This window comes from Metopolophium dirhodum, chromosome 1 (genome assembly GCF_019925205.1).
Source record: "Metopolophium dirhodum isolate CAU chromosome 1, ASM1992520v1, whole genome shotgun sequence".
Lineage (NCBI taxonomy): Eukaryota > Metazoa > Arthropoda > Insecta > Hemiptera > Aphididae > Metopolophium > Metopolophium dirhodum.
Window position 1 is genome coordinate 141,419,590 of NC_083560.1, and position 13,885 is coordinate 141,433,474.

The window sequence follows — 13,885 nt, forward strand, 5'->3', positions numbered from 1 at the left end:
ATCAAAAACCTCAAGCACTAGTGATGAAGACGATGATAACGAATTAAATTCACCATTTGAAATTTTTTTAAATAACCGTCCTAAATCTACAAGTTATGATAAATCCTATGGTATGCATTATGATAAAGATAGTAGTAATTCATATAAAATAGGAAAACATTCTATAACTTTTAGCCACGGTAAATTACTGTTGCTTAATAAATACTATCAATTTACACCAGGACTCCCTTAGGAAAAAAAACTACTAAAAACTATTAAAAAAAAACTACTCAAAATCCTTAGTAGTCTTTTTGGACAAACTACTAAGAAATTTGAATAGTTAACTACAAAACGTGGTTAGTAGTTTACTACTAGAAAATAATCAGTAGTTTACTACTAGTGGTTAGTAGTTTACTATTAGAAAATAATCAGTAGTTTACTACTAGCAGTCAATAGTTAACTACTAAAAGATTTTCAGTGGTTTACTACTAGAAAATTGTCAGAAGTTTACTACTAAAGGTTAGTAGAAAAAGTAAGTAAGAAGACAGCTAAATGCTCAACAATGTATTAAAATTAAAAATTATATTATTACCATAAATATATAAACTAATTGAACGGAGTGTTAACGATTGACACACACATATATATATATAGAATATAAATTATAATTAATTATACATTTAAATGGTATTTTTAAGCCTGGTAGCTGAACCAGCATTGAAGTCTAGGGCTTTTGGTTTCTTTGAAAAATTATTTAGTTTTGTTCTTATAGCTTTGTTCATAATTTCATCAGTAACATCTCTGAAAATATCGTGTGTAAAATCTGAAATATCATAATTAGGTATAATATATGTATAACAGGATAATTGATTATTTCAAATCTGTATAAATTATCTATTTATTAAAAAAATTTAAACATTGATACCTTTTATTGCCTTCACTTTGTTTACATCAAGCTGTTTTTTTAGTTCTCCACTTTTTATGAAATTACTTTTTTTGCCAGTAACTGATCCATTGCGTAGTTCATCGTCGGTGAATAAAATAATCATAAGATCCGATATCATTTTAGATAGGCATTTACGGTTGATTGATGACAACGCGAATGAGTTAACTTCTATTCCTGATTTAGGCCAAAGTTCAACCCAATTTTCTGAAGACACCTGAAAATAAATACAGAAATAAATATAATAAAAAAATATTAGAATATATGTAGTAATTTAATTGTATACATATTGTTATAAATAAACGAAGATTATAATATATCAAAATATTATATAACTTTTTATTATAGTAATACGAACATAGAAATATATTAGTATAATCTTAGTATACCAAATACCTCAGATTGGTCCATGGCACTAGAAGCAACTTTTTTTACAATTTCCATATCCTTAGGGTTTGCTATTTTATCAATTGTTGACTGATTTGGTTTATCAACAATTTCTTTGCTCACTTCAACAACTGTGTCCTTTTCAATAACAATAGTTTTCTGAATACCATTAAAATCCTTGAAATAAATTAACAATGAAAAATAACTATAAATACATTTAAGCTTAATAATAAAACGTAAAATATACATAATATGTATCCATCTTAAACATATAGTATTATAGTTTACACACCTCTAATATATTATGGGGTTGATTTGAAAGTAATTCAGGTTGCATTTGATTACAGAAATCAACATTATCAGCCTTGGAAACGACTTTATCTACATTTTTACTTGTTACCTTTGAAACATTAGATATTGAGGAAATATTTGTTCTAGCTTTTAAAGGAGAAACGGAAATTGAAATTTTTTGTTTTTCTGTAATACTTTCCAAATTTTTTAAAACTAAATTTGAAAGTTCGTGTATTCTTGGAAATGCTATACAGAAATAAAAGGTATAAATATAATAAATATGTAGCAGTGAAAACAAATTATAATATAATCATGTATGTATTATGTTAAAGTATGTTCAACATATGTGACTATAACAACATTTTATGATATAATAGGTACATCAAATAAATCCTCGAATAAATCAATGTTCATACTTACATTCAGAAATATCTATCATCACTCTTTGTTTAGCAATAGTGGACCTTAAATCTTTATTTTGAACATCTAGCATTTTCACTTTGATAATCAGATCATCTTTTGATAACTTTGAGAGTGGAAATGACAGATTTTCATCATCTGATGAATAGACTATATCTTCTTGTGGCTGAATTAAAACCAAAATAAATAAAGTTTAAATTAAGCAAACATCCTTAAAATTAGTCAACTACATATAATTTTTTGGGTAAATTTTTGTATTTAAATAAAAGGTACCTAAATATTTGTTATGTATACAAAGTATTTAAAATTATTAATTGATTGAAAGTATATTGTTATAACTTCAATGCTTAAACAACTGATTCCTAATTAAAATGACAAAAAGTAGGAAAACTTTACCTACTCATATTCTCAAAACTTGATAAAGACCGTTAGATTATTAGATTTATTTAGATACAGACTTAAAACATAATTTAAAAAGTGGGAAATTATAATTTATTTTATATACACTATGTATACAAAATTATATATATATTTTTTTTATTTTTTATTAGAGAATATACAATCTATACCCATAGGCATAATGAGAATATGTGCTACATTAAAAAGAAAATACATGAATAGGGTGAGGGAAGAAACCATCCAGTGATAGCACTTCCTAATTTGTGTAACTAAATATTTTTTTAATTATTATTGCATTTTTTAATTGTTTTAAATTTTTTTTTTTTTTTTTTCCTCCGTTATTCATTAAGCAGGTCTCTACACCAGTTTCTTTTTAGGCGCCGTGGAGGGTTTCCAGGAATCGTGTGAGTGGCCAGACCTAATATTAGGGGATTTGAGTGAGCAGACAGTTTGTTGAAAAAACGTTTGTAATACGTTTTGGCTTCTTCGTGTATAGTTTTCATTTTTAAGTCAGAGTGGAGAGTAAAATTTGAAACATAAGGAGGAGCATTGGTGATGGAGCGCAAGGTTTTGTTTTGTACGGTTTGTATTTTGTTGAGATTGGATTTTTTGGCATTGCCCCACAGTTGGAGCCCATATGTCCACATAGGCTTAATTAAGGATTTGTAAATAAGCAATTTGATATTTAATTTAGTGTGTTTGTTAGTTAATAGTGTTTTGAGCAACCGGATGCGTGCATTTAGGGCGAGTTTTTTTTCCCTTACATGTTGCGCCCAGGTGAGGCGACGATCAATGGTTAGTCATAAGTACTTTACAGATTGAGATGCAGGTATAGGTATGTCAGCTAAGGAAACTTCAGGGCAGGGAGCAATGCGAAGAGTAAAGGTAGTGTGTAGTGACTTGGATTGATTTACTTTAACTCTCCAATTATTGTACCAATCAGATGACCTAATACATATCAATACCTATTTGTATTTTTCATATAAAATTGACATTATTAAACAAAATATAATTAAATGTTTATCTTAAATTATTAATTTATTATTTTGTATTTTGTAATTTAAATTCATAATGTAATAATTTGCTAGGTACTGCTTATGGCCTACCTATAAAATACTTGGATATAATATTAGGTACAATATAGGTACATTAAGTGTAATAATTGTATTTATTATAATAATATTTATATTATTTTAACCCACCTCTAACTTATCAACATGATCCTCAAAATGTGATCCGCATGGTTCAACTGCTCCTCTTTTGCAATTTAATTTTTTTAACACACTTGATGAGCTTAGCACTGCATATTTACGTTTAGCTGAAACATTTGTGGTTGTAACCTAAACATTATAGTTATTTTAATGAATACCTCATGATATTTCATAGTAGGTATACAAAGCTTAAAGTTTATGCTAAATAATATTGTATTCAATATTTTATTACCATTTTATTTTTATCGGTGACAGTTGATTCTGATAAAATAATATGTCTTTCATGACGTTTAGAGCGACATGGAGATATTTTATTATGTGCTATATAATACTTTCTTTTTTCACACATTTCAATCCAATCTGTATAACAAGTTGAAGTAAGAAAATATGTTATTTAAGTTATAAATTGGAATAATTAGTAGGTAAGGCCGGTAAGGGAACGCTCAGGGAGGTTAATAATTTAATAAGTACCTAATGCAACTCGGGCACTCTGGGAGATATTATGGTGTGTGTAAATGACTGGTGTAATGGGTGCTTATGTAAATTATAAGTAGATAAATAATAATAATAATCAGTACATACTTAGATTTGATTTAAAATTTTTAAAATAAACTTTTTTATTCATACAATAAATATTACTTCTTTTGTTAACTCAAAATGTCTCGGTGCGCCACTGGTAATTACTATATTACTAATATTAATATATACCTATTATCTAAACTGAATTTTATTACTTACTTCCTTGTGCTAAAAGTATAGCTGAAACTTTTATCCATTGAATCTCTTTTTTTTTACATCTTTTAACCATACCTGAAGCATACGTCACATCCATATTACTAGGCCAAAATAAAACTATCTCAGTTTTTTCACTGATTAAATCTTGATTATTAATTTTATCCTCTGTGCTTGGTGTAGTCTGAATCCAGCATAAGAATCCAACTTCCACAGAATTACCTTCATTGGTAAACTTAAATAGTCCACAATTTGCATCGCTCATAGCACTTATTAGTTTTTCATTTTCATTAATTGAACACATTTTAAAATTGACGATGTCGATATTTTAACAAAAAACAATGACAGGCGAAAAAAAAATGTTAACACTCAATATAAAACTGTTAATAATGTTACAATGACACAAGACACAACAGAATATTATGATCATAACAGATCGCATTAAAACAAAGCAATAACCGCTAGGCCTAGGACCATTTCAGGTTATGTATTTATAATGAAATTGACGCGTCTCTTGGATATTATGTGTACCGTTTACCATATTGTGCGGTCTGCGCCGCCGTACGGGAACGCGACGTACAGTAAGTTGGTGTCAACGCAACGGTGGACGGCGGCGTGTGCGCGTATCAGGGCTACATAACAATATTAAGTTATTAATAGTTTATATTATCACAATATTATGATGATTGTAAAAACTAAAATGTAAACATGGAAAAATCAGTTATTACTTATTATACAAGGAATATTTTTATCCACACGACACGTCGACACGTATTCTATGATATTTTCTTTATATTAAATTATTTCTCTAATATCATTTAAGTAAAAAATAATTTCTGTATCATTTTTGCGTACTTATACAAATAAAAATAAATGGATAATTACGTACCAAAAAAATATAAGAAGTACCTTACAATAGGAAATAATGGATCATCGCCAACACAAACAGTTTCTAGACAAACTAAGTGGTTTAGAAGACAACAGGTAAATATATTTCATTTTTTTTAAATTGTTTGTGGGTGGATTTCTTTAATATGATACAGTTAATGTCTTCAGACTGTATCTTATGTAAGACAAGGTCCACAGGGTTAGGATCTCATTAAATGCTGTACACCTATTGAGTATTTATTAACTATTTAATATTCTCTATTGTTTTATGTATACTCAGGAAAATAATTTGAGACCTGCATTAAACAGAAACTTAGTAGAAGTTGCAGATGATGCTCCCAATAATGTAAATGATACTATTTATTATTTTTTATTAATTTAATTTTATAAATAATATGCATATAAGAACAACAGTTATTATTATTTATTACCAATTTTAAATAACTATTAATTTGGATTTTTAAAATTGTGTTTTATTATTATATATATTAATTGAAAGAATTTTATTATAATCTATAAGCAAAATGGTAATACTAAAACAAAGCTGGGCACTAACTTGTAAGAAAGTTTTAGTTTATAATAATTTAGTAACTTAACGAGTTGAATTGAATGTGTAAAATAATTAAATCTTACTTGTTAAAAACAATAAATAACTAGTTATTATTCATTTAAAAATCTAAATGTTTTGTATAACTGCCGAGTGCCAACTATTATTACCTAAATCTAATATCTGCAGCTGTGATAATAATTTATTAATAGTTAATGAATATTGAGATTTCAATCTTATGATCATAACATTTTTATTGTCATATTTTGGCAAATTTCAGAAACTAAAGTACCTACTAAAGTAACTTAACATTAACTAGTTGAAAAAAATGATTTACTTGCCCAGCTTTGTACTAAAATACTTAAATATATTGTTGTTTAATTAATTCAAATAGAGTACCTAGTAAGTATAATTGTTTATATACAAATTAAATTATTTCACAAGCAAATTTTGAGTGATTTTGACTTTAACTTTATATTATTTGTGTAATAATAAATGTAATAATAATGTTCCTATTTATATTTTTACAGCCCAATGGAAATCATACAGATGATTCTGCAAATGCTTTATCAGTAGATATAGATGTTTCGGAAAGAGATTTAGATAGTAATAATATAATAATTGATGAAAATATTGAAGATAATGATAATGCACAACAAGAATTTCTGGTAATAAAATGCATAATTATTGTGATGTATTTACATGATAAATTAAATAACGCATGTTTTTAAAATATGTTGAATAGGACAATTGTGACCTGGCAGATGAAACTACTACATGTTATTTTAATAATAGCAAAGTTACAACTGAGGAGAGTGAACTACTTCTTCTTGCATTTGCATTGCGTCACAAATTGACAAGCAGAGCTCTAGAAGATTTGATTGATTTAATTAATTGTCATACACCTGATCATCCTATACATCAATCTAAGTACTATTTATTAAAAAAGTTTACTGAAATAATTACTCCACCAGAAGTGCATTACTTCTGTGAAAAATGTCAAGCTATTCTTCCTAATGACAATTCAAATAAGGATACCATAGATATGATAAAATGCACTCAATGCAATTTTGAAAATATTGTCCAATATTTAAAAGACACTTCATGTTATTTTCTAACAATACCGTTAGGAATTCAATTAAAAAAAATACTGGAATCTAATACTGGTAGTAAGTTGAGCTGGGAAAGTATTGTAAATTATGTAAGAAATGGCACATTTTACAAAACACTGAAAGAGAAAAATGACAATAACAATTGTAAATATTTGACCATTCAATGGAATACAGATGGTATTCAAGTTTTTAATTCGTCAAAAATGTCTGTATGGCCAATTCAAATGATGCTTAATGAATTACCATATCATGAACAGAGAGAAAATATAATTCTTGCTGGACTCTGGTTTCCGCCTACAAAACCCGTTATGAATACATTTTTATCACCATTCGTCCTAGAGCTGTGCAAGCTTCAAAGTGAATGAATAGACATTCAGCTTCTAGGTCATAATAGTCCAACTAATTTCAAAATATATACACTTATTTCATCCGTAGACTCTGTAGCCAGACCGATGATTCAAAGAATTAAACAATTCAATGGAAAATTTGGTTGTTCATACTGTCTCAATGAAGGGGTTATCCGAGACGTAGGACGAGGATCTTGTCGAGTGTATTTAGGTGACGTTGGACCAAAAAGAACACTAGAACAACATTTTGCTGATTGCAATTCTATCGATCAATTAGAAGTTGATAATATAAATGGAGTCAAAGGAACATCAGTTGTATTACTATTAGATACCTTTCATATAATTGATAGTTTAGTTCCTGATTATATGCATTGTGTATTATTAGGAGTGGTTAAAACGTTTGTTGAAGCATGGTTTGACTCTTCTTCATTCGAAAATGAATGGTATCTTGGTAGGCACGTTAAAGAATTTGACTTTCGCTTAATGAATATTAAGCCCCCTTCAGAAATAACTAGAACGCCTAGGAGTATAAATGATCGAAAACAATATAAGGCGTCTGAGTGGCGAACGTTTTTATTGTATTATTCATCAGTATGTTTAAAAGGCCTATTGCATCAATCTTATTATCAACATTGGAGTCTTTTTATATCAGCAATTTATGGCTTGTTAAAAGATAACTGTACTGCTGAAGAAATTAACAACTCTGAAGATGGTTTAAAAAAGTTTGTTTTTCAAATACCAAATCTATATGGTGAGAATTTCATGAAATTCAATGTTCACCTACTGCTACATCTTTCAAGTCATGTAAGAAGATGGGGATCACTCTGGGCTTGGTCTGCGTTTCCTTATGAACATTACAATGGAGTTATAGGAAACTTTTTCCGTGGTACACAATGTGTTCCACGACAAATTTTAAAGACTTACCAATTTAAAACTACAATGAATATAATGATTTCAAATATGCAAGCTGCAAAATCTAATCAAAAATCTATTAACCCTCGAATTTTAAATTTATTAACTCGATTAAATGGATATAGCCATGTAACAAATGCGACTTGTCTAGATTTAAAACTTACAACATTCGGAATACCAGAAGTAATAATGTCACTAACATTGACAATACGTCAGAAAATATGCATATAAAACAAAACTGGTTTGCAACTAATAGAAAATGGTTTAATTAAAATTAACACTTACAAAAGATTTATCACTAATGGAATGCTTATTCATACAACAACATATAAACGGCTAAAAAAAAGAGATAACAGTTGTGTTTACCTTCAAAATGGAAAATTTGTGGATATAACTAATTTTTTATCAATATTGGTTCCAACTAATGAGAATGAAACTATTCTAAAAAACATATTACTTGGAAATGAACTAACTCCAATTATTAGTAATAATAATCATCATTCTAATATTTATGATACAATGACCAAAAATGTAGCTACAATCACTGAAGAGAGTAATAATATAATATGTTTTTATCCAGAAGAAATCGTTAGTAAGTGTGTAAGAATATCGTTCAATAACAATGTATATGTTACCGGAAATGTTGACATTTAGGAAATGATGACAATTCCTAGTAAATGTTGACAATTCCTAAAATCGGAAGGAAATGATATCATCGCCTAGTATATGTTATCATTTCCTAACGATAGTAGGCAAAGATGCCACATTTTTTAAATTTAATCTGACTTATTTATTTAAATATTACTTTTACTAAACATAATTATTAATTAATCTACTATCACCTTAAGAGGACGTGATACCCAAAGTGAAACGTATAAAACGGCTAAGAGAATGCGCTGTTAAGTGTTTTCGCGATCCGCATGCACGCGGCGTTTAAGCCACGCCCATTCCTCGTAGTCGGCGACCGGTCGACGAGTCTCGTTCGGGAGCGCCGTTTATTATTGTATAAACGTTCGTCTAAAGACCTTCGCGTCATTATAAAATTCATTCGCGTAATTACTGCAGTAATATTTTAAATCTCCGGGCGTACCTATAAACTAACGATTATAATTTAAGTCACTGCTTATCTAAATATATGTACCAATATAGATATCGTATATACTTTATTATAACATAGCTTGATTTGTATTTATTGCATTATTACTTTTTGAAATATACCTAATACCTACCTATAGGCTATAGTAAAATATAGTTTTATAATATCTAAATAAAATAAATAAATACAGCGTAATTTATTAGAAATAATTTAATTTATTTTTATTATTAACGAAATAGATAAAGATAATATAGATTTGAATTTTAGAATTTAGTATTGATTTTTTTTTTTTTGAATTCTTCAATATTTTGTATGATATGTGGAGGTTCAATTATATCATTTTTCAACATACGTTTAATGAACTGAGGGTCAATTAGCTCTCTTAACAAGCACTCTTCGTAAAATCTAAATTAAAATAATATAAGTAAATTTTAAAATTCAGATAAATTAATATTTTATAAACCAATAGACGTATTTATTAATAAATATTCAATTGACTTTATTGAATATAGACGAATAGACCATAATTATTCTGTAAGTACAACTTACAACTTTAGGCTTGATTCCATTTTTGAGGACCAAAATTCGTCATCATATTTTATTATTTCTAAGTGATTCCATTTTGGTGTGTATATAAAGAAATAACAAATGTTACGTCCAGTCACATGTAATTGGCCTTGGATCTGGTAAAAATAATGACTTTCTTCTTTCAAAGTTGGTAACTTATTTTTAATTTTCATATAAGGAAGCTGAAATGGGAATATATAAATGTATATTACATAATAATTAATATTTGTTTTATAGTTATTTCCAAAGAATAAATTATTTATATTATTCTAATCCGTTAATTATTTAAGTTTTAATAAATGCATATACATTACCTTTTTGTCCGAAATAGCTTTTTCTAGACTACAATAATCTTTAACAGAATAAGGGCATTTAATTTCACATAGTTTATCGTCTTCTATTAAACCATCTGCAATTGAAAAATATTTATTTAGTTATATATCCAATAGAGTATGTGAAATCGATGCTGATCCAAGGTATATATTAATAAAATATGTATTCATAAAGGCTCAAATTAATATTTATTATTTTCCATAACATTAAATTAAACTCCATAATAAACTAAATTATAAACAATCTCACCTGGAGTTGCTGCCAAAAATGGAATATTTTTGTCGACAAATAGACCACATTTATTAATTTTTTTTTTAATTTTTATTTGTAGTTGCATAAGTGCTTGTTGTTCAGTTTGAATACCATATTCTGTAGCACTGGTGTTTGTACAACCATAAAGTATATTATGTACAGTTACTTTACATGAAGTGTAAGGTCTCATTTTGCACACCCTTCCAAAATTTGACGCCGATAATCGTTTTCTTCGTTCCTCAAACCACCTTTGATTTTTTGCTTGGTTCCTAGTTTCTAACTCTAACTGTACTTTAGATGCCTCCGAAAGAGTTATCGACTGTATAAATTCAAGCTTTTTAATTTTAAATTCTTCGTCAGATAAAAAGTCATTTAATGGCTCGGCCAATCCATAATTTTCATCTGGCCCGTTTGAATTTTTTTTTTTTTTTTGTTTATCACCTTTTGAAACAAAGAGAGCTCTTCGATATTTCAGACTTTTTGTTTTGTCTCTAGTATATTTTAAAAATTTTTTCCCAATGATTCCTCAATATATGATTCCTGCATTCTATTTTTTCTACCAACATACGTGGTCCATACGGCAATATTTCATTCAAACGTTTAGTGACACTACTGTCACCATCACCTTAAATTATGCAACAATAATACATATTAATTATAAAATTAAATAAATATTTATATAATTTTCATACTTACCAATCAATTTATTATACTTCAATCCATGCAATTTTACGCTACTTAAAAATCCTTCAGCTATTGCGTCTGCTTCAATGCTGGTTGCGCCTTTAGACCAGTTCATAAAACATTTATGAGCTTTTGAACTTTGGCCCATATTTTTGGCTCTTTCACAGACAACACAATATCGATTACGAATTCCCACCAATAAAATTTTCTTTGTCCGAAAACCAATAATTGTAGCCTACAATAATATAATAATTATAATATACCTAATATTTTAAAAATAAAAAACAGTAAAAATTTAAATATGGAAAGGGGCTAAGGGAATAAAAAATATCAATTTATATTTAAAATTGTTTTTATAAATTAATTATGACAATTTATTATTAGGGTCTAGGAAACGGATTTGTTCGTAATATACAAATCAAAAAAATAATATGTAGTACAATTATTAAAATTATAAATCTATTGTAATTTTTAAGTGTAGCAATAAGAAACAGCATATACAATATACATACATAGAAAGTAAAAAATGCATTTGTAACCAAATACCTATGTAAAAATATGAAAAATAATTATTAGATAAAATATTTAAATTATAATAAAGTCCTTTCTCTAGTTAAGACGCATAATGCACATGTATGCACAACTTTTACTCCCTCCAAATTACGCCCAAGATACTTCTCCAGTTCCCCCTTTCCCTGGGGCCAATGCTTACAACCATAACTTTACTTACCGCTCCTGAAAATGCGTCGTACTTGGTCTTATAGCTACGTTTGCTCCATTGACCATCAGCTATAACTGGGCACATGGGTATACCATCTTCATCTACGTCGCCTGCTTCTAATGCTAATCGCCTTTCCTCTATTCCGGCAAGTTTCATTGCATTCCAAGCAGTCTCTTTCACTTCATCGCTCAAAGTTTCAGCTATTTTCATGTATGTTGTGTGTGTCATACATGGAATATCTATACTTGCTGAAAATTCGGCCACTTGAGTGTGTCCTATTCCTATCGCATATGTACCACTGACTTATTAATTGGAATACACCCAAGGTCATTTTTTTCCGATTCAATTTTAGTCAACATATTACACATTTTACACTTAAATATCCACGAAGAAAAATACCCTGAACGAACCTCTTTTAAAAATTCACAATCAATAAAAGTGCAACCCAATCCTATGCCATGATTACCATTTTTAATTTGGTCAAAAATATGCATTATATCAATTATTCTTCGACCTCCAACACTAAAAATAAAAAATAACACCAGTTACAACTTACTTTAGACTTAAGAGGTAAATTTTAAAGTATTTAATTTATTACTTACTTGTTTTCCACAATTTCATGAGATATTCTTTCGCTTTCAATAACATCAATATTTCTTTCAAAAATAACATTTAAATCGGGCATAATAGGGTTTGAGCTAAAATAATAATTCGATTTTAAAATTTTAACCAATAACAAAGACTTTTAAAATAATAAGACTTACTTTACTGAAGTTGAACATTCTGGAGTATTTGAGTTACTCAATACAATACCTGAGTCATTCAAAACATAATTTGCCGGAATATTGATTTCAACACTAAAATCAGACAAAATAGCGTTTGAACTATAATTCAATTTTTAAATTTTTATCAATAACAAAGACTTTTAAAACAATAAGACTTACTTTACTGAAGTTGAACATTCTGGAGTATTTGAGTTACTCAACACTATTCCTGAATCATTACCAACATCATTTGGTGGAACATTTATTTCAACACTCAAATAGGGTAAAATAGTGTTTGAGCTATAATTATAATTCAATTTTTAAGTTTTTAAAATAATAAGACTTAGGTACCTAGAAGTAAAACTTCAAAACTAAAATAAAAAAAAGGTGACAAGTATACCTATACTTATACCTATATAATAATATTATTTTGTACGAAAACCGTGTCTGAATGGAGACGGTTTGTCAGCCTAGGAAATTTTTGATATGATATTTATATTAGTATAACACGGTTAGGCTAGGTTTAAATTTAGTTGTAACAACATCAGCGGAAATCTGTGAAAAAATCGGTTGGAATGAAAAAATATCAGTGCCTATCAAATAACATTTTTAAATTACAACGAAATAGCTAAAATCGTTATTCTTGGTTTTAATAATAATAATTCGTACAAATCTGAACTTAAAATAACTGTAAAAAAAGTTGTGCATATATATTTTTTAGATTTTTTTTACAGTATGAACCATGGAATCTAGTTTAAGATCTTTTTTTAAAGTTATTTAAATTTGTATTCTCTTTACAAAGTATATATTTTTCAAAATATTTCGTTTATTTATAAACTATTTATATAGGTATTTTGAAGTAATCGATTTTTTTTATAAATGTTTATGAACAGTCAATGTACTTGAAAGTTTACTAGGTACGGTTAACGAATTCACATAAGTTGTTCTGACTTTAATTAAAATATATATAAAATACATATTCGCACATTTTTTTATGTAAATTTAAAGGCGTACGTGAAATTGGCACCCCGACATTCTTCGATCAGAATCCAATCAACATCATTTTTTTGCAACCATTTTGCAACAATTTGCAACGCTCATTAAAAAATTTGCAACACATTTTTTACGGTGCTACAGACAAACATAGCATTGGGGTGCCAAATTCACGTGGCACCCCGAAGCCTAATTTGAAGTACATATTTTAACTGAACTATTGACAATGAGATTTTCATAATATTTTTATATTATTTTAACATGCAGTATGCAATCAACAACCTGTCCTAATTTAAAAATAGAAGAT

The 13,885-nt window shown here is 28.0% G+C and overlaps 3 protein-coding genes across 3 annotated transcripts; all 3 read right to left on the reverse strand.

Moving 5' to 3' along the window:
• Window positions 1-659: 659 nt before the first annotated feature.
• On the reverse strand, window positions 660-2,093 carry LOC132934186 (uncharacterized). The gene is made up of 5 exons (XM_061000466.1): window positions 2,021-2,093; window positions 1,602-1,846; window positions 1,319-1,486; window positions 905-1,139; window positions 660-802 (listed from the first exon to the last, which is right to left on the reverse strand). The coding sequence occupies exons 1-5, from the start codon at window positions 2,091-2,093 to the stop codon at window positions 660-662; spliced, it is 864 nt and encodes a 287-aa protein (XP_060856449.1).
• A 1,754-nt stretch (window positions 2,094-3,847) lies between these two features.
• On the reverse strand, window positions 3,848-4,666 carry LOC132934467 (uncharacterized). The gene is made up of 2 exons (XM_061000767.1): window positions 4,369-4,666; window positions 3,848-3,990 (listed from the first exon to the last, which is right to left on the reverse strand). Exons 1-2 carry the CDS (start codon window positions 4,664-4,666, stop codon window positions 3,848-3,850), a joined length of 441 nt encoding a protein of 146 aa, XP_060856750.1.
• Window positions 4,667-9,542: 4,876 nt separating this feature from the next.
• On the reverse strand, window positions 9,543-10,606 carry LOC132934351 (uncharacterized; the record flags this gene model as incomplete). Its single annotated transcript, XM_061000659.1, has 4 exons — window positions 10,414-10,606; window positions 10,146-10,240; window positions 9,814-10,013; window positions 9,543-9,669 (listed from the first exon to the last, which is right to left on the reverse strand). Coding segments are annotated over exons 1-4 (615 nt in total), but the record flags the coding sequence as incomplete, so codon positions are not given.
• Between the last annotated feature and the right edge of the window lie 3,279 nt (window positions 10,607-13,885).

Coding starts and splice junctions, on each gene's coding strand:
- LOC132934186 (XM_061000466.1), bottom strand. CDS start 2,093: ATGCTAGATGTTCAAAATAAAGATTTAAGGTCCACTATTGCTAAACAA. Junction 1,847..2,020: donor GATGATAGATATTTCTGAAT/GTAAGTATGAAC, acceptor ATTTCTGTATAG/CATTTCCAAGAATACACGAA. Junction 1,140..1,318: donor GTGCCATGGACCAATCTGAG/GTATTTGGTATA, acceptor ATTTATTTTCAG/GTGTCTTCAGAAAATTGGGT.
- LOC132934467 (XM_061000767.1), bottom strand. CDS start 4,666: ATGTGTTCAATTAATGAAAATGAAAAACTAATAAGTGCTATGAGCGAT. Junction 3,991..4,368: donor TATACTTTTAGCACAAGGAA/GTAAGTAATAAA, acceptor CTTGTTATACAG/ATTGGATTGAAATGTGTGAA.